Raw genomic sequence first — 26,095 nt, 5'->3', positions numbered from 1 at the left:
CAACAAAGCAACATAACAAATGAACAGACAAACAATCAAAGTATAACTTACATATATCTTGAAGGTGTTTGGATTGCTCCTGTTCATCAGAATTGTTCCTGGTGCAGTCTAGAGAGTTCATCTTCACCTGAAGTCTGGAGTCCACAGTCAGTTCTGGTTGAAATGATTGACAGAAGGAGCCAATACACTTTCCGGCACCGGCACCTGCCGCGGCACTGCCAGAAGATGCCGGCAACAGCCACGGCAATGATTCCTATGCCGCGGCAATGATTCCTATGCCGCAGCAGTCGGCACTTCTGGCAATGCCGCGGCAGGTGCCGCTGCCGGAAAATGCACTCGCTGTCCCTCCACATTTTGCTATGTCAAAACGCTGAGGAAAAAGGCTACATACACACGCACAGCCACGTATAGGAGTGGTTTACCACCGCTCAAAAAAAAACATTAGAAAGAAAAGAATCTCAGCCCTTGTCATCAGCCTAGTGGTGATAACACTAGAAGAAGAAGCAGTATCACATTGCAGTGTTTTTGTGAATGTTCTGATGTCTTTTCAGATAACCTTTTATACTGAAACTCTTGTCACACTGTTGACAGTGATAGGGTTTCTCACCAGTGTGAATTCTCTGGTGTAGTTTAAGGCTGGATATTTGAGAGAAATGTGTTCCGCACTGAACACATCCAAATGGTTTCTCACCAGTGTGAATTCTCTGGTGCTTTATTAATTCTGCATTGGTCTTAAACATGCTCCCACACTGGTCACAGTGGTATGGTCTTTCTCCAGTGTGAATTCTCTGGTGTGTTTTAAGGTGGTCCTTCTTAGTGAAGTGTTTCCCACACTGATCACATCCATATGGTTTCTCTCCAGTGTGAATTCTCTGGTGCAGTTTTAATTCTGCATTTGTCTTAAACTCGCTCCCACACTGAGCAAGCACGACCACCGCTCACTTCACATTGGGTGTGAATTTTTTTGTACCCGTGTGTCTGTATGAGGCCAGTAAATTGCTGGACAGACGACATCCTGCCTTTTTTCATAATATGGATATTTTACTTTTTAGAGTTAATTTTATATTGAAGGTCAATGGGGTCAGAGTACTCTGAAACCATGCCCAAATATGGAGTCTTGGAGTGTGCACCTGGCCTGGTGCAGATATGTACTGATTAACCATTTCTAGCTGTTTAAAGCAATTCATCTTCATCATTGTTTTCTAAAAAAGGAACAGTGGTGTACTGTGAACAGTAGTGTGTGTGGCTTTAAACACCTTTTAAATCTGAGGCATTTCTTTGTATACATTTGTTTAAATGTTTTTGTGGAAAAATATGCTGCTATTTGTCCCAAAAGTGAAATGGTTCAGTTTACACAATGCTGTACCCCCAACTGTATACAAACAGTTTCATTATATTTTGACTCTTGCTATGGCAACGTAAACGTATGTGAGAAATACCAACACACTCCTTTGAATTGAATCGTGTAATGATGATGGCTCATTGGTTAGTGATTGGTCTATAGCCTTTACTTTCAAATTGTATTGCAGTCAATGAACATAACAAAGGGACATCAAGTAGGTCCTAATAATTAACAACAGACAGGGATGTATCTTATTTCAACAATGTTTATTAAGTTCAATTATAAAAATCCAACTCATTCAGCTACTTTATTGTGTTTGTGTCCACATATCAATTATGAAAAAAGTGTATACATGTCAGTTTATCTTAACAGTTTATCAATTGCATTGAACAACTAGAAATGGTTAATCAGTACATATCTGCTCCAGGCCAGATGCACACTCTAAGACTCCATATTTGGACATGGTTTCAGTGTACTCTGACCCCATTGACCTTCAATATAAAATTAACCCTAAAAAGTAAAATATCCATATTATGAAAAAAGGCAGGATGTCGTCTGTCCAGCAGTTTACTGACCTCATACAGACACACAGGTAAAAAAAAAAATCACACCCAATGTGAAGTGAGCGGCTAAGTAAGTCCTAATAGATAACAGCCAGGGATATATCTTAACAATTACAACAACAGTATCCCCTGTTAAATGTATTAGGACAAAACCTTAGATCATAGATTTACACACCAATTTAAGTTCAGACATTCAGGTAATGATAAACAATATTCTGTTTACTCATATTAGACTATGTGACTAAAAGGGTGATTTCATGTCGTGTCATGTTTTCTCTGAGCTGTCTCATGATGTATAGATGTGTGATGTTTCCTGAAATGGAACATTAGATAAATATGTGTCATATGACACATACTGCTACAATGTTTAAGCACTTGTAAAGGTCAGTCTTCATCATTGTTTTCTAAAAAAAAAAAAGGGAACAGTGGTGTAGTGTGAACATTGGTGTGTCTGGCTTTAAACACATTTTAAATCTGAGACTGTTCTTTGTAGATATCTGTTTAAATCTTTTTTGTGGAAAAAAAAGATGCTGCTATTTGTCCGAAAGATGACATAGTTCAGTTTACACAATGCTGTACCCCCAACTGAATGTACACTGCCAACACACTCCTTTGAACTGAAGTGTGTAATGATGATGGCTCATTGGTTAGTGATTGGTCTATATCCTTTACTTTCAAATGTATTGCAGCCAATGAACATAACAAAGGGACATCAATAGATCCTAATAAATAACAGACAGGGATGTATATTATTTCAACAATGTTCATTAAGTTCAAGCATAAAAATCTAACTAATTCAGCTACTTTATTGTGTTTGTTTTCACACATCACTTTTGAAAAAGCGTATATACATTTCAGTTTATCTTAACAGCTTATGAATTGCTTTAAACAGCTAGAAATGGTTAATCAGTACATATCTGCACCAGGCCAGGTGCACACTCTAAGACTCCATATTTGGGCATGGTTTCAGAGTACTCTGACCCCATTGACCTTCAATATAAAATTAACCCTAAAAAGTAAAATATCCATATTATGAAAAAAGGCAGGATGTCGTCTGTCCAGCAGTTTACTGACCTCATACAGACACACGGGTACAAAAAAATTCACACCCAATGTGAAGTGAGCGGTGGTCGTGCTTGCTCAACGTCTTCAGATTTGAGTCTAGGATGTACAGGCTATGCTACACACACACGTTTTGCTATGGCAAAACGCTGAGGAAAAAGGCTACAGACATATGATGATGACATCATTAGACAGACATGATGCTACGTACACACATTTTGCTATGTCAAAACGCTGAGGAAAAAGGCTACAGACACATGCACAGCCACGTATAGGAGCAGTAACACCGCTCAAAAAAAACATTAGAAAGAAAAGAATCTCAGCCCTTGTCATCAGCCTAGTGGTGATAACACTAGAAGAAGAAGCAGTATCACATTGCAGTGTTTTTGTGAATGTTCTGATGTCTTTTCAGATAACCTTTTATACTGAAACTCTTGTCACACTGTTGACAGTGATAGGGTTTCTCACCAGTGTGAATTCTCTGGTGTAGTTTAAGGTTGGATATTTGGGAGAAATGTGTTCCGCACTGAACACATCCAAATGGTTTCTCACCAGTGTGAATTCTCTGGTGCTTTATTAATTCTTCATTTGTCTTAAACTTGCTCCCACACTGGTCACAGTGGTATGGTCTTTCTCCAGTGTGAATTCTCTGGTGTGTTTTAAGGTGGTCCTTCTTAGTGAAGTGTTTCCCACACTGATCACATCCATATGGTTTCTCTCCAGTGTGAATTCTCTGGTGTGTTTTAAGATGGTCCTTCGTAGTGAAGTGTTTCCCACACTGATCACATCCATAGGGTTTATCTCCAGTGTGAATTCTCTGGTGTGTTTTAAGATGGGATATTTGAGAGAAACGTGTTCCACATTGATCACATCCATAGGGTTTCTCTCCAGTGTGAATTCTCTGGTGCTGTGTTAATTCAAAATTTGTCTTAAACTTGCTCCCACACTGATCACATCCATAGGGTTTCTCTCCAGTGTGAATTCTCTGGTGCTGTATTAATGCATCATTTGTCTTAAACTTGTTCCCACACTGTTCACATCCATAGGGTTTCTCACCAGTGTGAATTCTCTGGTGTCTTTTAAGGTTTGCCTTCGAAGTGAAGTGTTTTACACACTGGTCACAGCTGTGATATTTGGGTTTAGTCAAGCTTTGTTCATTTACGGCTGGCAGGACAGGGAAGCCAGAAAGATGATGCAACACTGGATTGGAAACAAAGACAAAGAGAAGATAGTTGATTAGATTACATGATTTAGGATTTAAGTTGGCCTTTAAAGTCAACGTTAATATAACAAATGATAACAAAAATAATCAATGACAGACTAACACGCGATGATGCAAAAACTGGAAGGAAAATAGAAAAATTACATAATTTAGGAATGTAATGTTACATTATGAATTATTTCTTGACAACCATCTTTATCATACATAAATACACAATTTAATCAAATTTTAATTAATTTCCTTTGTATAGTCGAAGCTAAATTAACTAGCAATTACAAAATAATCCATGACAGACAACATCTCCAAATGCATATAATTACATTAATATAAAAATAGTAAAAATAGCAGTAATACTGAACACACTTGGATTTTAAAGTGATGCAACACAAGAACAAAATGTGAGATATTAGAAAAGACTAAATTTAACTGATACAAATCTAACCTACAACAAAGTGACAGAACAAATGAACAGACAAACAATCAAAGTATAACTTACATATATCTTGAAGTTCTTTGGGTTCCTCCTGTTCATCAGAATTGATCCTGGTGCAGTCTAGAGAGTTCATCTTCACCTGAAGTCTGGAGTCCACAGTCAGTTCTGGTTGAAATGATTGATACCCTGGAGGAGTTGTGGAGACATTACAACTACGCACTCTTCTTATACTAGAGAACCTGAGGTGGAGCCACTAACTGCTTCAAGATTGGCCAAAGAGGAGAACAAAAGAACCAGCTGTCCTCCAATCACAACCTACGTGTCTCTTTAGGTTCAGTCTTCCTACACTACTTTCATTAAATGTGAACATTGATATAAAATAGTATTGTAAAGATTAAAAGTCACATAATTTGTGGGAAATAATAGATACATACACATAATTAATACATTGATCAAAATATAAGTTAATTAAATACATACAAACATTTAGCTACATTTAGTCCCTCAGGAAGGATTGTGACAGGTACATGATAATGGGTTGTTATGCTCAGGGAATTAATTATTTTGTTTCTATATTGCAGGATGAACTGGTGACACATGGGATTGTGGTCAGCAGAGTTTTTAGTTGCAATATGTTCAAGTGCCCTGTAATGTACAGCTTCTACCTTGTTGATGACCGCATACCCCTTCCCTACTTCATTAGTGTGCAGTGGTTTATTGGTGTGTGCACAAGTTAAGTCGCAGTTCCTCGCTATTTGCAATGTGATTTAGCTCAGACATTGCATTTAGTGTGCAGTGTTACTATTGCCCCAGTCCATCAATGATAGTAGACTGTTTCATATGCTTTTACACCTCTGTTGTTTAAATACAGTTGTAAAGCTTATTGTTCACACAAAAGCATCTGTCCGTCTTATCAATCTTGTGTGGGGAGATGTATTTGGTCATAACAGTAACAGAGTCAACGTATTGATTCAGGTCTCCCACCCTGTAATTGGGAGTGGTGTAGTCACTTTAATTCATTCAACAGTATTATCAGTGTCCATCTGGTCACATAAATATAAATTCTACTCCTCCCTTTCACAAATGATGCCTTAGTTCAGACATATATTATTGAGAGGTTCACACTGTAAAGTACTCAGTGTTGAACAAGAGCCATACGTCATATGCTGACGTTTCAATCACTTGGCCAATTGGGTGTGTATTTAAGATCACCTCAGAGTCTGTCATTCATCCTGCGTATGCCTCTGGTTTGGTTGCACCACCAGTGTGCTCTGCTATTAGTTATGTTCCTGGGGGGTTGTTTATTAGCATTATAGTGAGAATCATTTAGAGAAGCTGAATATACAATGCATTAAATAGACGATGACCATGTCAGTAATTTCACCATTGTTCTTTCACAAGTGCGTGTGACGCTTTGTCATTGATTGGTCTATAGCTTTACCATTTACATGTAATTCAGTCAAACTAGTGCATATGGATGGAGTTCCATTGTCATTAAAGAACCGTCATTGTCATTGTTTTTTCTTTGTAATGATGATGGCTCATTGGTCAGTTATTGGTCTATAGCTTTTACATGCGCATATAATTCAGTCGGTTAAGTAGTGTGTGGATACATTCACATTACAATGTTTGGCCTTTCAGGACAACTTATTTTACATTTTTGATTAGAGAAAAAATACAAAAAAGATAAATGAGTAATTGGCTAAGTAGATCCTAATAGATAACAGCCAGGGATATATCTTAACGATGGACAAAGTTCAAGCAGAACATTTCAACTCATTCAGTTATTGATTTTAGACACAAAAATCTAGTCTAGTCAATGGAACCACAGAACCACTGTATTCACTCATCCTAACACAAATGTTAGTCTAATTCATCAATGTCTTGTCTACTTTCACCATACTGACACATGCTACACCTGCTACGAATATCTTAACTTTTAGACATAAGAAATGTAAAACTTTCTTTCATAGTGTAGTTAATGTCATTCCATTTGGACTTGAAATGGCATGAGAACGTTTTAGTTAAGGATCATTAAAATATTAACTTTATATTGTATAATCATCGGCCATGATTAAATCACATATTGTTTTGTTAACGATAGTATCCTCTGTTAAATGAATTAGGACAAAATCTTACTTTATAGATCACGTTTACACACCAATATTCAGACATTCAGGTAAGCGATAAACAATGTTCTGTTTACTCATATTAGACTATGTGATTAAAAGAGTGATTTAATGTCGTGTCATGTTTTCTCTGAGCTGTCTCTGGATTTATAGATGTATGATGTCTCCTTAAATGGAACAATATTTGACACATACTGCTACAATGTTTACACACTTGTAAAGGTCAGTCTTCATCATTGTTTTCTAAAAAGGAACAGTTGTGTAGTGTGAACAGTAGTGTGTCTGGCTTTAAACACATTTTAAATATGAGGCTTTTCTTTGTATACATTTGTGGAAAAAAAGATGCTGCTATTTGTCCCAAAGGTGACATAGTTCAGTTTACACAATGCTGTACCCCCAACTGTAAAGGCTATGAACAGTTTTATTATATTTTGACTCTTGCTAGGCAATGTAAAGGTATGTGAGAAATGCCAACACACTCCTTTGAATTGAATTGTGTTATGATGATGGCTCATTGGTTAGTGATTGGTCTATAGCCTTTACTTTCAAACGTATTGCAGTCAATGAACAAAACAAAGGGACATCAAGTAGGTCCTAGTAAATAACAACAGACAGGGATGTATCTTATTTCAACAATGTTTATTGTCTCAGGGTTCTTGAAGATCAAGAGTCTTGGTCAAATACTTCTGTTGGTTTCTGCACTGATCATCTATCTATAAATGCGAGAAGTCTCTGCGTGTCTGTCTGTCTGTCTGTGTGTCTGTAATCCGCGTATCTCGAGAACCGTTCGTCCCACCGGCTTCAGATTCGGCACGCGCGTTCCCCACCGCGGCACGGAGTGCAGTGCCGGGTCTCGACCCGACCCGACGCGCGGTTTTCCCGAACCGGCGCGAAACGTTCGGAATCTCCTTATGCGGGGTTGATTGTTGACATCAGGCTGTTCCGGAGGATATCGGCGAAAGCTCTGACTCATTGTGACATCACTTCATAAAAGGCTCTGACATCACGTACGCCACATGAGTCAACAAAAAATCTCTGTGAGTGTGTATGTATGTATGTAATCCGCGTATCTCGAGAACCGTTCGTCCCACGGGCACGCGCGTTCTCCATATATGGGCATAAAATGAATGCCCCCATATATGGGCATAACATGGATTGCAGACAGACAGATACAGATAAAATGAATGCCCCCATATATGGGCATAAAATGGATTGCAGACAGACAGATACAGATATCTCCATATATGGACATAAATGGACAGAGGCAAACAGATGGTCAAAGATCTCCATATATGGGCATAAAATGGACGCAGACAGACAGATACAGATATCTCCATATATGGGCATAAATGGACACAGGCAAACAGATGTTCAAAACGGGTCCTATGACAACAGGTATAATGAGGTTTGCATTAAAGGGGGAACCGGCACTGTGTCTGCAACACAGTTGGAGGCACAGACAGATACTCCATATATGGGCATAAAATGGACGCAGATAGACAGATATCTCCATATATGGGCATAAAATGGACCCAGAACTATAACTGCAGTGATCTCCATATATGGACATAAAATGGACGCCGACAGACAGACAGACAGATACAGATATCTCCATATATGGGCATGGACACAGGCAGACAGATGGTCAAAACAGGTCCTATGAAAACACCCACTGAGCATTTTGAGGTTTATTAGTTGCCTAATAGTGGTGTTTTTATCTTCTACACCACGCGTTGAAAATCAGTGTTGTAAAGGTCTAGATTTGCAATTTTTTGCTAGTTGTTTAGTCGGCTATATTTACACGGGTTGCTACACTAGACCACTATTAGTCGGATACAAAAAGTCTACATTTCGCCGTTAGCGGCCGTCGAAAGTAGTGAAAAGTAGGGCGACGGTGAGATTCGATCCAATGATCTCTGGCACTCAAGTGGGCGACGCTATCCATTGGGCCATCAGTGCTGATATGATAGCATAGACTTGGCCGTATTAAAAGGTGACATTGCCCACCTGTGTTCATTTTAGGGTAGTGCGCATTGTTGAGGAAACGGGCGCCTAATAAGCCTATAGCGATTACAATTGTTTTGTTTAATCAATACGTATTGAATGATGTGGCGGCGCCGCGGCTGTGTTTGACTGTGTGTGTTGCTGTCAGAAATGTAATTCAGAGTAGCATGCTGTCTGGACGTTTCCACTTTACAGTGAGTGACTACACACAATCACGGTAATTAATTAACACTCTACCGGCTTCGCGCCTTATAAGGATAACTTTTACATGGTCTAAAGATAGTCGTTGAAATGCTGTATTTAAAACGACTACACCCAGACCGTCCAGACGTATACCTTATAGTGATGAATGGCTATTAAAATAATTTTACACCAATATTTGGCTATCAGTTCTGCAACGTGCAGTTGTTTTTTAAATAAATATTTATTAAAACAGGGATTAACTTCAATTGTCTAAATTCTGTCTAAATATAAACGTAGATACGCCGACTATACTTAGTCGGCTAAATCTCGGCTAGATCTAAACTATACTTAATAATGATCAACGGATATTATAATTATGTTAGTCCAATATTAGGAGATCAGTTAAGCACCTTACTGTTGTTTTTTTAATAAATAGTTATCGAATTATGGAATAAATTGCAAAGTATATTTTCGGTGTGAATATAACCGGATTCTAGCTGGTTGAAATGATGGCTAAAAAATAACTAGTCGTGTAATATCCGACTATTGCTCAGTGGGCAGGTATAATGGGGTTTGCATTAAAGGGCGGGGCATTCATTCCCTATTTACATTGGCTTCTAGTTTATACAATTCAGCTGTGTTTGCTCGTGTCATCATGATGAGGTCATAAATCAGCCATGCCCAAATATAGATTTTACGGGTTTACATGCTTACTCAGTTATTCGTTATGTTAAAGTCCTATGACGTCTATGATATCTGACATCATCATACATACATTCCCCAGGCCCTGTAAAAAAACATGGTTGCTATGGTAAACAGTTGGTTGCTAGGGTAAACAATTGGTTGCTAGGGTAAGAAAACATGGTTGCTATGGTAAACAATTGGTTGCTAGGGTAAATAGTTGGTTGCTAGGGTAAAAAAAACATGGTTGCTGTGGTAAACAGTTGGTTGCTAGGGTAAACAGTTGGTTGCTAAGGTAAAAAACATGGTTGCTATGGTAAACAGTTGGTTAGTAGGGTAAACCTTCAATGATTTTGACATCTTGTTACTAATCTGTCGGTAGATAATGCCGGTCTTATATAAGGGTCATTTGTGTACGGTGTGATGTCATACTGATGTCAGCAGTGTGACGGGAGATAAATATCTCCCGATTAGGGAGTCTTACTGGTGTGGATCTTCTGATGTCTTTTCAGACTACATTTTATACTGAAACTCTTGTCACACTGTTCACAGTGATAGGGTTTCTCACCAGTGTGAATTCTCTGATGTAGTTTAAGGCTGGATTCACTCATCCTAACACAAATGTCAGTCTAATTCTTCGATGTGGTTAATGTCATTCCATTTGGACTTTAAATGGCATAAGAACGTTTTAGTTAAGGATCATTATTACTTTATATTCTATAATGATCATCGGCCTTGATTAACAGTATCCTCTGTTAAATGAATTAGGACAAAATCGTACTTTATAGATCATGTTTACACACCATTTTAAGTTCAGGCATTCAGGTAGGCGATAAACAATTACTCATATTAGACTATGTGACTAAAATGTCATGTTGTGTCGTGTTTTCTCTGAGCTGTCACAGGATTTATAGATGTGTGATGTCTCCTGAAATGGAACACTAGATAGATATGTATCATATGACACATACTGCTACAATGTTTACAAACTTGTAAAGGTCAGTCTTCATTGTTGTTTTCTTAAAGGGGGCCTTTCTTTGTGTACTATTTAAATGTTTTGTGGAAAATAGATGCTGCTATTTGTCCCAAAAGTGACTGCAAACGTATAGCTATTTTTTTTTTTCATAAAGTTTTATATGCTGCTGTATATACAATGGCACAACGTAATATAGTTTACACAATGCTGTACCCCCAACTGTATACAAACAGTTTTATTATATTTTGACTCTTGCTATAGCAATGTAAACGTATGTGAGAAATCCCAACACACTCCTTTAAATTGATTTGTGTTCAAGTTTTATTAGAAAACATAACAGCATGAACTTTGGTGTTTCTTACAATTCAGCCCAATAAGACATGAGGACTGCTCTAGTAAAAAAATACATAAATTCTATTACTTCTGGTAAAGCTTGTATGCTATTGGGAGGAAGGACATCAGGTCCCTTTGTGTGTGACTCACAGGTTGTGTGAGTGTCCACCCATTTTTTAGGTTGTAGCGACTTGTATTTGCAGACAGGCTCTGAATCAATCATTGTCCCTTTTCTCAGTAGAGTGATCTCCTCACCTCCAGAGTAAGGAAGAAATTAGTTGGTATCCCAATGATGCTGTGTTACGTCTCAATGGTTAGTGATTGGTCTATAGGTTTTACATTCAAATGAACATAAAAAAGGGACATCGAGTAGGTCCTAGTAAATAACAACAGACAGGGATGTATCTCAACAATGTTTATTAAGTTCAAGCACACAAATTTAACTCATTCAGCTACTTTATTTGGTTTGTTTTCACATATCAATTGTGAAAAAGCTTATATACATTTCAGTTTATCTTAAAGTTTATCAATTGCACAAAACAACTAGAAACGTTTGAGTACATATCTGCACCAAGGCGGGTGCACAATGTATGACTCCATATTTGGACATGGTTTCAGTGTAATCTGACCCCATTGAACTTCAATATAAAATGAATCATAAAAAAAGTAAAATATCCATGCTATGAAAAAAGGCATAGTGTGGTCTGTCCAGCAGACACACACACACAGGGGGAAAAAGCTTAAACTTGCTCCCACACTGGTCACAGTGGTATGGTCTTTCTCCATTGTGAATTATCTGGTGTCTTTTAAGGTCGGTCTTTGCAGTGAAGTGTTTTCCACACTGATCACATCCATAGGGTTTCTCTCCAGTGTGAATTCTCTGGTGTGTTTTAAGATTGGATAATTGAGAGAAATGTGTTCCACATTGATCACATCCATAGGCTTTCTCTCCAGTGTGAATTATTTGGTGCCGTATTAGTTCAGCATTTGTCTTAAACTTGCTCCCACACTGGTCACAGTGGTGTGGTCTTTCTCTAGTGTGAATTCTCTGGTGTGTCTTAAGGTTGGCCTTCTTTGTGAAGTATTTCCCACACTGATCACATCCATAGGGTTTCTCTCCGGTGTGAATTCTCTGGTGTGTTATAAGATGGGATAATTGAGAGAAATGTGTTCCACATTGATCACATCCATAGGGTTTCTCTCCAGTGTGAATTCTCTGGTGCTGTATTAATTCTGCATGTGTCTTAAACTTGCTCCCACACTGGTCACAGTGGTATGGTCTTTCTCCAGTGTGAATTCTCTGGTGTATTTTAAGGTCTGCCTTTCTAGTGAAGTGTTTCACACACTGTTCACAGCTGTGGTGTTTAAGTTTAGTCAAGCTTCTTTGTTCATTTGCGGCTGGAAGGACAAGGAAGCCAGAAGGTTGATGCAACACTGGATTGGAAACAATGGATTGGAAACAATTACAAAATAATCCATGACAGACAACATCTCCAATTGCATATAATTACATTACAATACACATAGTACAATTAGCTGTATTACTGAACACACTTGGATTTTAAAGTGATGCAACACAATAATATAAGATATATGAGATATTGGAAAAGACTAAATCTAACTAATACAAATCCAACCTACAACAAAGTTACATAACAAATGAGCAGACAAACAATCAAAGTATAACTTACATATATCTTGAAGGTCTTTGGGTTCCTCCTGTTCATCAGAATTGTTCCTGATGCAGTCTAGAGAGTTCATCTTCACCTGAAGTCCACAGTCAGTTCTGGTTGAAATGATTGATATCCTGGAGGAGTTGTGGAGACATTACAACTACACACACTTCTTATACTAGAGAGCTGGAGGTGGAGCCACTAACTGCTTCAATGATTGGCCAAAGAGGAGAACAATAGAACCATCTGTCCACCAATCGCAACCCACCCAACTCTTTGGGTTCAGTCTTCCTTTCAGCACTACTTTAAGTAAGTGTGAACATTGATATAAATATACAATTGGAAAGTTAATTCAGACCAACATTTAGCTACTCTACTCATCTCTTTCACAACAACGTATCATTATGAAGTGGAATGTTCTGTTTCTTAACAGGAATAATTGAATGAAATATTACTCATTAAAAATATAGCAGGCTTACTTATTAACCATGTAAATTGCTAATGTGATCGATCTGATCTTGATGTAATGATTATTGAGCATTAAAAACACTTTGTAACCATTTTACAATGTCAACACTATATTCATTTCATTTTCTGGTGTTAACATGAATAATGACATAAACAGAATGACATATAGACTAGATGAGACCTAATAAATAATACCAACCAAAAGTGTGCACATTGAAAAAACTGTATCTATTGAAAAACGAAATCAAAGTGCTACTCCTCCCTTTCACGACAACATTCATTAAGTGGGATTTTTATTTCCTAAAGACAACAAATCAATGCAACATAAAATATTCAGAAAACAGCCCACAGGTTCAACTTTTGCATTAGAAAGGTACAAGACGTGTTGGATGAGATATATAGAACTCAGTGGAGTATAGGTGTTTATTAGCGTTAAGACACTAGTAGTGAGAATCATTTAGAGAAGCTGAATATGACTCTGTCAGTAATTTCACCAGTGTTCTTTCACAAGTTGGTGTGACACTGTGTCATTGATTGGTCTATACTGCCCTACAAAGGCAGAGTGCAGTAACTACGTTATTTGTGTCAAATTAGCCTTTTAGTTATTTGGGTCAAATTAGCCTTCATGATATTGGTGGATGAGCAATTAGCTCAAGACCAGATATACAATCAGTGTAATATCACTTAAATGCCTTTATCTCATTTGGCTGATCAGCTGTAACACTTTTAAACCCATTTTTTGTTGAAATTCAGTAACATAGTTACTGCCTTTGTAGGGCAGTATGGGGCTGTTAAGTATGACATCATTTTGTAGGCAGAGGAGAATTTCTGCCCCCAGTTTCCGTGAATCTTTTTACTATTTTTACTATTTACACATTTTCTTCTCTTTGTTGTTGAAAGGAAAGTGTTAGAATTATACTTTAGTCGTTATTTTTTTCTCGGATCTGTTGAAATAGCGAGGGACAGAAAATGCTCTGGGGGCAGAGTTCTCCTCTGCCTACAAAATGATGTCACGGCTTAAAAGCCCCATAGCTTTACCATTCACATGTAATTCAGTCAAAGTAGTGCACAAGGATGGTGTTCCATTGTCATTAAAAGTCCTTGGCATTGTTTGGTCTGAAAAGAGCAGTAATGTGTAATGATGATGGCTCATTGGTCAGTAATTGGTCTATATCTTTTACATTCACATTATACTAGTAAGTACAGTCACTACATTGCCATATCAACACACATGAGGGCTTGTTGTAAAGGTGTGGATCTACTGAAATCAGCAATACCATGTGTAAAGGTAGCATGACACTCGTGGATTTATATCACTAGAGGTATATGGTGTCCCAAATGCTGGTTAAATGAAGCTGCCCTAATATCCTGACCGCTCATCACGTCCTTCTGCTGGCTGAAGTTGAAACTGAGTTCCCCCCCACGGAACTAACGCATGTTCTCCCTCTACGTCTCCTCCAGGCCATCGCCTCGGTGCTTGGGCCAGGAAAGATCCAGAAACTTCCGCCCGACGAGGCCTTCCTCATCTGAGACCTGAATGTACGTTCCTCATTCCAGTTTTCAACTCCAGAGTGCTTTCATTTGGTTACATTCTGCACACTCTCAGAGTTACAAATAGATAAACATTAAGCATGTGACTTTACTATGCAGTCTGTAGCTTAATCCATTAAGACCTGGAACGCATCAGTGTCACTCTGTAGCTATTAAAAAAATAGCAGATCTACAAGCTCACTGCGTGGCACCGAGTGCCACGCTACGAGATTGTAGATCTGCTATTTTTGAAAAATATTGAAAATTGAAAAAAAGTCTTTACACGCATTTGGCCGCAGACCCCCATCTCAAAATAATATGTTGTTCCAGGACCCAAAGAAGCAGAGATTTTAGTTACAGAAGATTGCTTTGAAAAATATTCATAGTATTAAAAACAGTTATTTTCTCCTCCTGTCAGCAAATGGAGGTGGACTCCATGCTGGTGAGCCTCCGCATGGAGGCCGTCTACGCCAAGGAGCACTTCAACGTGCGCTGGGTGAGCGAGGCGGGCTTGGTGGACAACATTGACCTGGTGGTGGAGGAGTACAAGCACACCAGAGGACTGTTGGTATGTGACACCCCCACACTCACAGCACACTCTCACAGCTCAACACATTCACCGCCATTGACGTATAATACAGTACACACCAGGTGAGTGTTCAGTTGGACTGCTGTAGCAGTCCTCTCACGTCTTATTTTACCATTGAGGCATTTAGCAGACGCTCTTAATCCAGAGCGACATACAATAGTAATCCAGGATAAACCAAGAAACCTATTGCGAGTCTAACAGTAGCTCACAAAGCGCCGCATTGTGAGCTTGTAGATCGGCTATTTTCAAAATATTTGCACACATTTGAAAACTCGTGAAATGGGACATTCTGCATAAAGACTACGTTCTACTTTTGGTACTTTAAGTGCATTTTGCTACCAATACTTTTGTACTTTTACTCAAGCAAATTTAGAATTCCGTTCATCCACTTCTACAGTAACAGAGTATGTCTACATTGCAGTATTGATACTTTTACCAACTGTATGTGAGCACTTTTCCCACCACTGTTTATATCTATAAATGACACGTGCACGCATGCAAACAAATGCACACACACACACACACACACACACACACACACACACACACACACACACACACACACACACACACACACACACACACACACACTATATATATTTACATCACTTGTGGGGACATTACATAGACTTCCATTCATTTTTATGCAAGTCCTGTGGCCTTACCCCAACCTCAACCCTAACCCTGACCCTAAACCTAACCCTAACCGTTGTGGGGACCTACTATTTTGTCCCCCCACTGCCAGAGGTCCCCTGCAGGTGACTGTGTGAACATGCGTTTAGTCCCCATAAGTATAGCTAGACAAACTCACGCAGGCACGCACGCACGCAGGCACGCACGCACGCACACACACTCCACACCATGTCATCCGTTACTGAGTGTTGCCCATGCTCCCTTGCAGCCCATCCGCCTGTGTGTCCTGGGCCCCCCAGCGGTGGGGAAGAGCACGCTGTGTCAGAACATCTGCCGGCACTACAGGCTGCACCATGTCAAGCTGCAGGACACCATCCAGGAGACCCTCGCACACCTGGTCCGTCACTTCTGTTTTTCTTAAGTCTTAAAAGTCCTTAAAGCAGGGGTCTTCAATGTTTTCAGGCCAAGGACCCCTTAGCTGAGAGAGAGATGAAGCAGGGACCCCCCACAACCTGTTAATAGATTCCATATAATTTTATTGTTTGATCATCAGTGTATTTTGGAATCATGTGATTTTATGTTTTCAGATATGTAACCAATTGAACCGTCAAAACTTTAATTTTCACTACCTTATTTACTAACCCTCTACACCAAAGCTCTTTGCCGAAAATCTTTCAAGAAAGAAGCAAGGAAAAGTGAAAAAGTAGCTAACTTTGCATTATGTATCTGCAGAGAAAGACCTAGCAAAAACAAGAAGGGAGAAACTAGGAACTATCCAGAAGAGGGGCAAAAATACAAAATTTCCATGCAGTATATACACCCATTTATTACACGGCTGGGCTGAATGCTTGATTCTGATAGGTCAATCGCTGAAATCAGCAATATTAGGCATTGCCTAATCAAACTTTATGGCTCAGAGCACCTGCTGCACGTTGTATCCAACATGAGAGCCATGTAAACAAAAACACAGTGTCATTTACAACTAAACGTATCTCTAGAAAAATATTTGAAGCGAGAAATGGACGACGCAGTAACAGAAAATGGATTCTATTTGACACTTCCTTTGACACGGCCATGTTGCACTGGGGGAACGCCCAGAAATACTTTCACTACTGTAAGCAAGGAAATACTTTGTTTTGTTTTTAGTTTTTAGTCAAATTATTAATATAATTATTAAGTAGCCATGTAATAAGCGGGATAACGTCTGCCTCAGCGGTCATTATCGAGTGATAAGATTGCTCCGTGTCGGGGCCAAATCAGCCTGTCGGGATCTTATCGCTCGATAATGACCACTGAGGCAGACTTTATACCTTACATAGTGTATGACGGTATAATGTAGACTCGCGTCCTTCATTCCCTCCAGGAAGCTACGGTGACAGGTGCAGACCCAGAGGAAGACAACGAGGACTCCATAGCAGCAGCCCAGGAGTTGCTGGACACACTGAAGGACAGCATGGAGCAGAATGGAGGTACAGCAAGCAGCTCTACAAGCTCACATGTTGCACTGACTGGGACACATTGTGAGCTTGCAGATCTGTGATGTTTGCCATGCTAGTATAAAATAGGATGGTTTATAAGTTGTTATATAGTGGTTGTGTACCTCATTGACCGGGGTCCTCCAGGGCTCTGTGTGTGGCCCCCTTCTTTTGTCCCTCTGCACCAAATCTCTTCCCCCAAGATATACGATCTAGCTCACAACGTGTTGTGTTGAGACACGTTGTGTGAGCTTGTGGCTCCGTTTTCACCCAATGTTCACCCACTTTTGGCAAATCCTCTATAACGACACGCCCAGAATAGGTGCTGCGGATTCATTTGGTCAAACCAATTAACAAAAGTTCAGGGGGAAAGACCATTTAGGTTAAATAAGCTTTATTGACAAGAATGGCAGCATACATACAACAAAGACAGCGCATGATAAGCAGCATACTGAAGCAGCATATAAATGGCATAAGCAGAAAGGCGTGATATATGCGGCATATCTAAACTACAAGCGGAACCTTAGAGTGGCCATGGATTCGGCCCTCGGATCAATGTACCGCGGCCACGATAAATGTTTACGCTATATTGTGGTTTAAGCTCTCCGCGGTCACATGATCCGAGACCCCCAGCAGGGATAAGCCTAATCCAGAGGTGGAGTTGGGGAAGGAGGTGGGGCAGCGTTGAGTTTAGCAACTGAAACTAAGCAGTGGTAACTCTCCTAAAGTATTCTGGAGGGGGCCGGGGGGTACTAGCCCCCGCCCACCTGGGGCGCGCTGTCAACCCCTAGCTCCTCCCCCCTGAACTGGCTACGTCATACTTCCTGCGCTAAATATAACAGGAGAGGACCAGAAATGTAATGAGTCGCGACGCAGTGTGAGCTTGGAGGTCGGCTATTCTCGGTTTGCAAGACATCGTCGCACGACTGAGTATGAATCAGGCTTGAATCAGGAGATCCAGATGCGTCAATTGGGTATCCAGTCATACCTTAGCTTTTGCTGAACTGATGCCACTGATGAGATCATCTTTCCTACGTTCCATGTACGTTGTTGTGTGTCGTTAGGGCGTCTGGAGGAGCAGCATGTGATCAGGGTGATGAGAGACAAGCTGAAGTCGCCAGGCTGTAGGAACCAGGGCTTTGTCCTGGACGCCTTCCCCAAGACCTACGAGCAGGCCAAGGAGCTCTTCTGTGGTGAGGTGTCCATATATCCCACTCCTTTACACTTCACTTTAAAGAGGAACATATTGGGTTTTTAATACTTTATTGCAGGTTCGTACAATACATGTTATTCATTTCAAGTTTTCTTCGGGAATGGCTTTCCTGCAGTACTCCTGAATCTACATACTTTTACACTTCATGTATTTCTTTTATCAAAGAGGATATCTAATTCAATACGGAATAGGCTATACAAAACTGTTACAAAGTTTTATTCTTATTTAGTTTTTTCAAGTTTGCCTCCTCAAATGGCCTAATTCTAAATAGTTTGACCCCAACCCTATGCACATAACATACAGTAACACAATGCACAAGTGTATACTTTTACAAATGCAGGCAGCTGGTTGAGTTATCTACTGTATACAGTTACACCCACATGCACACGTTAAAAAACTTGCAGCGCTATATTTCTTTATTGCGCCTCATTATATAAAAATCACAAGGTCTTTTTTTTCTCTCCATTAGCTGAAGAGGACGAACCAGAAGACACTAAATCCAAGGTCCCTCCCCACAACAAGAACATCATCCCTGGTGTGTCTGTCCTACCTCATGCCATAACCTACTGGATTTAAAGTAGGGCTGTGTAACACCAGAAGAGTTAAGGGGGTTCCACACTACGCGCGGTCACCGCCTCCTAGCAATTCATTTTCAATGGGAGGCGGGCGGCTATTTTGGCCGCGCAGCGAAGTTTTGGGGGCGGCGAGGCGAGCGGGCGAGGTCCCGTGAAATCCCCCGCGAGCGTGCTCGTTTGTGCATGCGTACGCGGGCGGTGAGAGATGGATTGTGTTCATCTTTGTGAAATACCGCGCAGCGTTTACTCACTGAGCGAGTGTGTTTGTGTCTCGCCGCGGTGCGGCCACCGCTGATCCTAGCGGCAGCCCCGACGGCAACCGCCTGTAGTGTGGAGGGCACCTTATACATTTGGTTCAATACTATCGTTACCAAGGAAACCATTAGCTCCTAGCATTTTGGTATGTTCTTCAAGATAAAGATTATCTCAACAAGTACAAATCTTCTACTGGCAAACCCAGATCCAATTCCATTCAAGCAGAGCATTGTAGCTCGACTGCTGCTGGGCTTTTTCTAAACAACATGGTGCCCGCAGAATACATACGCCCCATTTTTATCCACCTGTTTCCGCGAGAATTTACTGTAGCATTATCTGTGGGACACTTCCGGAGAACAGCAGTACTCACGTTGCGTTGGAAGCTGCCGCACACCTTCTGCGCAATGCAAGATGGGACATTGGAAAGTTGTGGATATGTCTATGCGTCAGATTGTATGTTCTGGCTCTATGCACAGCAGCCATATTAGAAAGAAATTGGGCCACTTCCTTACTTCCTTCACAAGTGTTACGAATGATACTAATGAAGGTTCATTCTGGTCAAGAGTCAGGGTGCTGATATTGTGCATGTTCGCTCACTGGAAACACTAAGAGTGACCCTCATGGTTCCTGGATGGTGTTCCAAATGGCCCCTTATATAAGGGTCCATTTGGTTCCATTCGTACACTCTCAGAATTACGATGGTCCTTGAAATTAAAAGGTTTGAGAACCACTGTGCTACTAAACTAAACAGAGCCTTCATTAGCATCATTTGTAACAGCGGTGTTACACCTATTGTGCTATGTGTCTCTTCCAGACTGTGTGTTCTGCCTGGACGCGTCGGACGACCTCCTGAAGGAGAGGGTGGTGAACCTGCCGGAGAGCCTGGTGCAGCAGAACCCCGCCTACAGCCAGGAGATGTTCCTGAGGCGGCTGAGTCGCTACCGAGAGAACAACGTGGAGGACGAGACCGTGCTCAACTACTTCGACGAGCTGGACGTCCCACTGCAACACATGGGTAACAAGTCAGGGGTGTCGCACCAAATTCTGGGCCCTGGGTACAAGGATTCACTGCGGGCCCCCCATGAATGTTCTTCATAGGTGGATGGGGTTTAACCCATTAGACTTACGCATTACGCATTATTTTGTGCTTTAACTATTGAAAAATAGCAGATATACAAGCTGACAGCACGGCACAGAGTGCCGCGCTGAGAGCTTGTAAATCTGCTATTTTAGGAAAATCGTGAAAGTTTTTTGAAAAACCTATGTATCTATGTCAGTGGTGCTCAAACTTTTTCATGTGAAGGACCCCCAAAATGATATTTGGCCACAGATCTCAAAATATTTAGTTCCGGAGACCTCCCAGAAGCAAAATATGAGTTCGAAATGTTCGCTTAAAAAATACATATATTCAAAGATCTGCAGACATTTTACGGCTTTTCAAAAATAGCAGATATACAAGCTCACAGCGCGGCACTCGGTGCCGCGCTGTGAGCTTGTATATCTGCTATTTTTCAATAGCTAAAGTATAAAATAATTTAGGCCCCTCCACCTTGGGCCCTAGTAACTCAGTCCCACTTTCCCCCCCCCCCTTGTGACGCCCCTGTCTCCTCCTCTACAGAGATCACTGGCAGCGATGACCCCGCCTACACGCTGGTGACCCAGAGGGTCATCCAGACCGTGGGGCCGCCCAGGAACTACGGGCGGAGCAGCCAGGAGGTGGAGGAGGAGGAGAGGAGAGCGGCAGACCAGAGGCTCCAGCAGCAGGCCCAGGAACGGGCCCACACGGAGCGCATGGAGGCAGAGGAGGCTGAGCAGAGCGCCGCCCGCTGGGAGGAGTGGGTAGGTACACTACAGTGCTGGAAAGTAACACCAAAGTCAAGTACATTTACTTCAGTATTGGACTTAACACACTTGGTGCCAAACACAAGTTTCCCGAGTTTTGGCCGTATGTGCCCCTGTGAATAATTTTTTGTTGCACTCCCTACTTCCTAATTCTGGTTTAGCATGCATGTTTGACTCCCAGAACAACTCTATCTTTCAAACATGGCAGCCATGTTTGTTTACATTTGAAGAAAACACTATAGCCTCTATCTCTTGTCTTTCCAAGCGGATTTTTTTGTTTGAAAGCTGTGAATGGCGTAGACATGTGTGGTGCATGATCCATGCATGACCTGTGCATCATTGTGCACATTAAAAGGTAAGAAAATTATGGCAATTGACTACATTAGTCGATTTTAATCCACCTGTGTGTTACTGGAATAACTCCACTACATGTCAGAGTCAAATATTGTACTTTTTCCTCCACTACAATTATTAGAAAACTTTACTTACTACTTTGTAGATTTGGATTATTATTAAAAAACATATGTACATTGCAGTGACTTACAGCGGTCAGCCATGCAGCAATTCTGGCGGTTTTCAATGTTGAGTCCTTTTCGTCACACGCATCACACAATTACAGTAGTGTGTGCTTTAGTTCCAGAATCAACCACATTTTATTCGTACTAGCAGCCTACAGTAGCAGTGTTTTGAGCCTAACAGTGTGTGTGTGTGTGTGTGTGTGTGTGTGTGTGTGTGTGTGTGTGTGTGTGTGTGTGTCAGAGTAAGAAGCTTGCAGAGGTGAGGCTCCAGGAGGAGGCCCTCCTGGAGGCGCGCTCCCTGCCCATGAGGAGCTACCTGATGGACAACGTCATCCCCACCCTCACACAGGGCCTCGTCCAGGTCTGCGCCGCCCGGCCCCCCGACCCCCTGGAATATCTGGTAACAACCCCTCCCTCCCCTGTTCTTTGAACCCATTTAGACCCTGTGGTAAATGGTAAATGGTGCATTTATATAGCGTTATCCAAGGCACTTTACAGAGATTGTGCACTAAATTCACCCATACACACACACACACGCACGCACGCACGCACGCACGCACGCACGCACGCGCGCGCGCGCACGCACGCACGCACGCACGCACGCACGCACGCACGCACGCACGCACGCACGCACGCACGCACGCACGCACACACACACACACACACACACACACACACACACACACACACACACACACATTCATACAACAATGGCAGAGGAAACCATGCAAGGCACCAACCTGCTCACCGGGAGCAACTATGGGTTCAGAGTCTTGCTCAAGGACTCTTCGACATTAACTCAGGGGTAGCCTGGATGGGAACCCTTCATAAATGTAAAATTCAAATCTGTGCCCCTGCAGTGCCTTACGGCTACAGGGTTGATCTTCAACAGGTTTTTGAGTGACAGTGAGAGCATTTGTCTGATTGTTTTTCTTTTATTTTTTGCATTGTTCTCCTTTCAGGCGGAGTACCTGTTCAGGAACAACCCCCTGAACCAGTGAGATCACAGCAGACATCCACTCTCCGTCAGGATCCCTCTCTCCCTTTCAGACCACCTTACAGGTCGGACTAGATTCCTATATAGCTGAGCAACGCCAAGGTTATATAGCTGAGTAACGCCAAGGTTCTTCATTTTTGTATGATCCAAGAAAGTGATCCTCGACCGCTTAAATTTCAACTAGAAGGATGCTATTGGAAATTGCAAGTGTGGTTGCCGTGACGTGAGTCACACTTCCAAATATCCCTGTATCTGTCAGTCCTTGTCCCTATATTTGAGTGGCGCTAACCATTCCGTCCATGTCCCTCTTATGCCCATATATGGAGATCCTTGATGCCATCAATATTAAGCTCATATCTTGGAATGCCCATATATGGGCATACATACTGTGTCAGTGCCATGTGGTCTATGATGTCATCTCCATATTTGGGAAAAGTTACATTTGTAATTAAAGTCGATTGAGAAACATAATTCACAAATAATCTATGTCTAAATTAAACTATGTAACATATCTCTTAGCGAAATACAAGGAATCGATTCCCGATGAAGCCTGTCGATTTGACATATGGCCCAAGTGTGCCACCAAAACTGTGGGAGGAGTAGCGCGGCAAAACAAAATTTAAAAAACAAAATGTAGTCTCTTGATACGGTATCTTGACTTACCGACCAATGAAATCAATGCAATACGGAGGAGGGGTGCGTCTAACTTTTGAAAATCAACAGAAACAGTGGAGGGAGGGGTGGCTGTGGCTCACCATAGTTCTTAATTGCTCCCTTTGAACTTCAAAAGGGCTCCGAACTGCAGTCATTGATTGAGCCATACAAGTGTCGAATAGCTCGTTAGTGATTTTTCTCTCTAATCAATGAAACATCAAAGACAATGACCTGTTTGGTGCATGTCATTGAGGGGAGGGGGAGGAGGGAATGTTTTGTGTGCAAAAGTCAAACACAACCCCTCCCACCAGATCTCTTGTGATTGGGAATTTCACATTTTAAATCCCCTCCCCTTTTCAATCAAATAGAATGGGGACAACTTCAGACTCAAGCTCCAGCGTAGTCTGAAATCAGGCTAGGGCAACCACACTAATAATGATCTCAGGCTTGATTATGCATTAGGCCCTGGACCCCCAATATCTCTGGTCTGTAAGATCCTACAGTATGAATGGAACCAAATGGTTCTATTCAGAGTTACACATGCCCGTAAGGGTCCACTGGGTTCCGTTTGAACACCCAGTTTGGTTCCTAACTATTCATTATTTAACTATTCATTATTTACCCTCAAGTTACCTATAAGAGATAGTGACTGTCATGACAAGCATGCAGGATTTGTGTAATGATAAATAGCCACGCAGTCTAGTTTAGGAGGACTTATTTTAATGAATAAAATATGAGTTTAACCGGTCTGTATCATGGTAGAGTAGTTAATCGGTCTAGTACATCTGCAGTGGTTGGAGAGGTGGTCTACATACTCTTCCATTGAGACCCTGATGTCGGGTATAACACCTGATTGAAAAGTAGCTCATATGCTGTATGATATTGTTGTGGTGGGCAGTACAGCCCTGTGACACCTTGTTATGTGACCAGCTGTGATGTGGAAAACAGTTACCCATAGATTTGAGCTACCCCCTAGTCTGATTGGATGTGCACGTTAATGTCATTGGCTGCACCTGTGTACTGCTGCTAGTTTTGATAAGGGGTGTCAGCTTTTCCTGTTCAGTCTCCCGTTCTGTGCTAGAACAAGAGGACCCGAGTGCTATAGAACACTCACCTATTACCAGCAACTAATGCTACGATGTGTTATTGTCATCCTGACCTGACCAGCGATATCATAAAGCAACTGTATTCACCTGCGTTCCTAAGTAAAGTCTGCTAAAATGAGGAATCCTTGTTGTGCCTTCATTACCCCACTCCTCTACACCCAGCAGCACGACAACATCTACCCATGGCCCAATCTGAGTTCCCAGAGGTTCTTTTTTTCGCCACTAGGGGGTACCCATGGCCAGGCTGGGGTTCTGTCTTGAAAGAGCGGTAGAAATATATTGTCGTTGTCGGCTGAAAACCTTGTATGTCCCAAACCCTTCGTTTTGCATTTATCATTTTAAAAATGATCAAAACTAGTGAAATCAGATGATCTACAAGCACACAACGCCTCGCACCGCGAGGCGTTGTGTGCTTAGATCTGCTGTTTTCACTACTTTTGTGCGACGGCCTTGTATGATGAAGCAGGGCTTTACTTTGCGAAATAACGTACACATTTGAAACTTACATTTGATACGAGGTTTCCACCCGACAACGACGATATGTTCCCTCATGCGGGAGACCTGGCGTTGAATCCTAAACCTACAGACTTCAGGCCGGGTACACATTTTAGTGTATGGGAGGGGCTTACAGTACATGACACAGTATGTAGCAACATATTTGTTTTTGTAGGCTAATTACTGATTTAGGCCTAACTATAGGTTAGGCCTAAATGGGTTAAAAGGTCTCATGAAGACATTATGGGGTCTCATTTATTCTGCTCGTAGGTGTCTATGATCATGATAATGAGGACGGACTTGTTCAACGACCAAATGACAGGCATGTTTTTCCTTTAATGGAATCTGTGGCTTGAACAACTATAAAAAAACGTCTTTGTTCACTCTTTGCTTTATACTACGGCTGACGTGTGATAAATACAGTCATTTTAAAAAAAAAACGATAATTGATTTGCTTTATTTTCTTTGGAAAACACTTTATTACACACATGTTCTATCCTTCTACCCTCAGACACTAGACCAGGGGTCTTCAACGTGTCCAGGCCAAAGAGCCTATAGTTGAGAGAGAGAGATGAAGCAGGGACCCCCACAACCCACGGATACCATATAGTTTCATTGTTTGACAGCACAATCATCAGTGTATTTTGGGTTCATGTAAATGTGTGTTTCCAGATATTTAAAGACCACTTAAACCGTCAATACTTAATAAACTTGACTTTCACCCTGTACTCTTTTTTTCCCCTGTACAGAAAACCTCGTTGCCAAAAATAGCCGATCTACAAGCTCACAACGCCTCGCTGCTAGATAGATCTGCTATTTTTTGGCTAAAGTTCTCAGAATATTAAATAAAGGTTTCTATCAAACAAAGATTTGGAGGACCCCCTGTAGTAACTCTGAGGACCCCCTGTTGAATACCCCTGCACTAGAGACAGCATAATTCAGCTTTTTTTATATAAATACATAAAAACCTTAAGGGGTCTTTAAGAAGTGCCACTGTATTTCAGCCGCCTCAGCCCCCCCCCCCCCCCCCCCCCCCAACTCACGCTGGGACCTTGATTAGACGTGATTTGTAAGCGTACCATTTCTCGCGCCCCTGTTGCCTGTTACGCGGCTTTGTTTGTGCACTCATGCGCCCGGCCATTAC

General features: G+C 41.3%; 1 protein-coding gene across 1 annotated transcript in view; it reads left to right on the top strand.

Moving 5' to 3' along the window:
- Positions 1-22,700, top strand: part of ak7b (adenylate kinase 7b) — a gene marked incomplete at both ends in the record, with an annotated part of 157,781 nt that extends 135,081 nt beyond the window's left edge. The window contains 10 exons of the mRNA XM_080751137.1: positions 14,531-14,584; positions 15,018-15,167; positions 16,090-16,218; positions 17,185-17,290; positions 18,361-18,489; positions 18,979-19,044; positions 20,154-20,354; positions 20,958-21,178; positions 21,941-22,099; positions 22,662-22,700. Of these exons, the coding sequence (XP_080607263.1) occupies positions 14,531-14,584; positions 15,018-15,167; positions 16,090-16,218; positions 17,185-17,290; positions 18,361-18,489; positions 18,979-19,044; positions 20,154-20,354; positions 20,958-21,178; positions 21,941-22,099; positions 22,662-22,700 (1,254 nt within the window). The remainder of the gene's footprint in view (positions 1-14,530; positions 14,585-15,017; positions 15,168-16,089; positions 16,219-17,184; positions 17,291-18,360; positions 18,490-18,978; positions 19,045-20,153; positions 20,355-20,957; positions 21,179-21,940; positions 22,100-22,661) is intronic.
- Positions 22,701-26,095: the final 3,395 nt, after the last annotated feature.

This window comes from Nannobrachium achirus (genome assembly GCF_963921795.1).
Source record: "Nannobrachium achirus genome assembly, chromosome: 20".
Classification (NCBI taxonomy): domain Eukaryota; kingdom Metazoa; phylum Chordata; class Actinopteri; order Myctophiformes; family Myctophidae; genus Nannobrachium; species Nannobrachium achirus.
The sequence above is the reverse complement of the archived record's forward strand: the minus strand, read 5'-3'. Positions and strand labels throughout refer to the sequence as shown.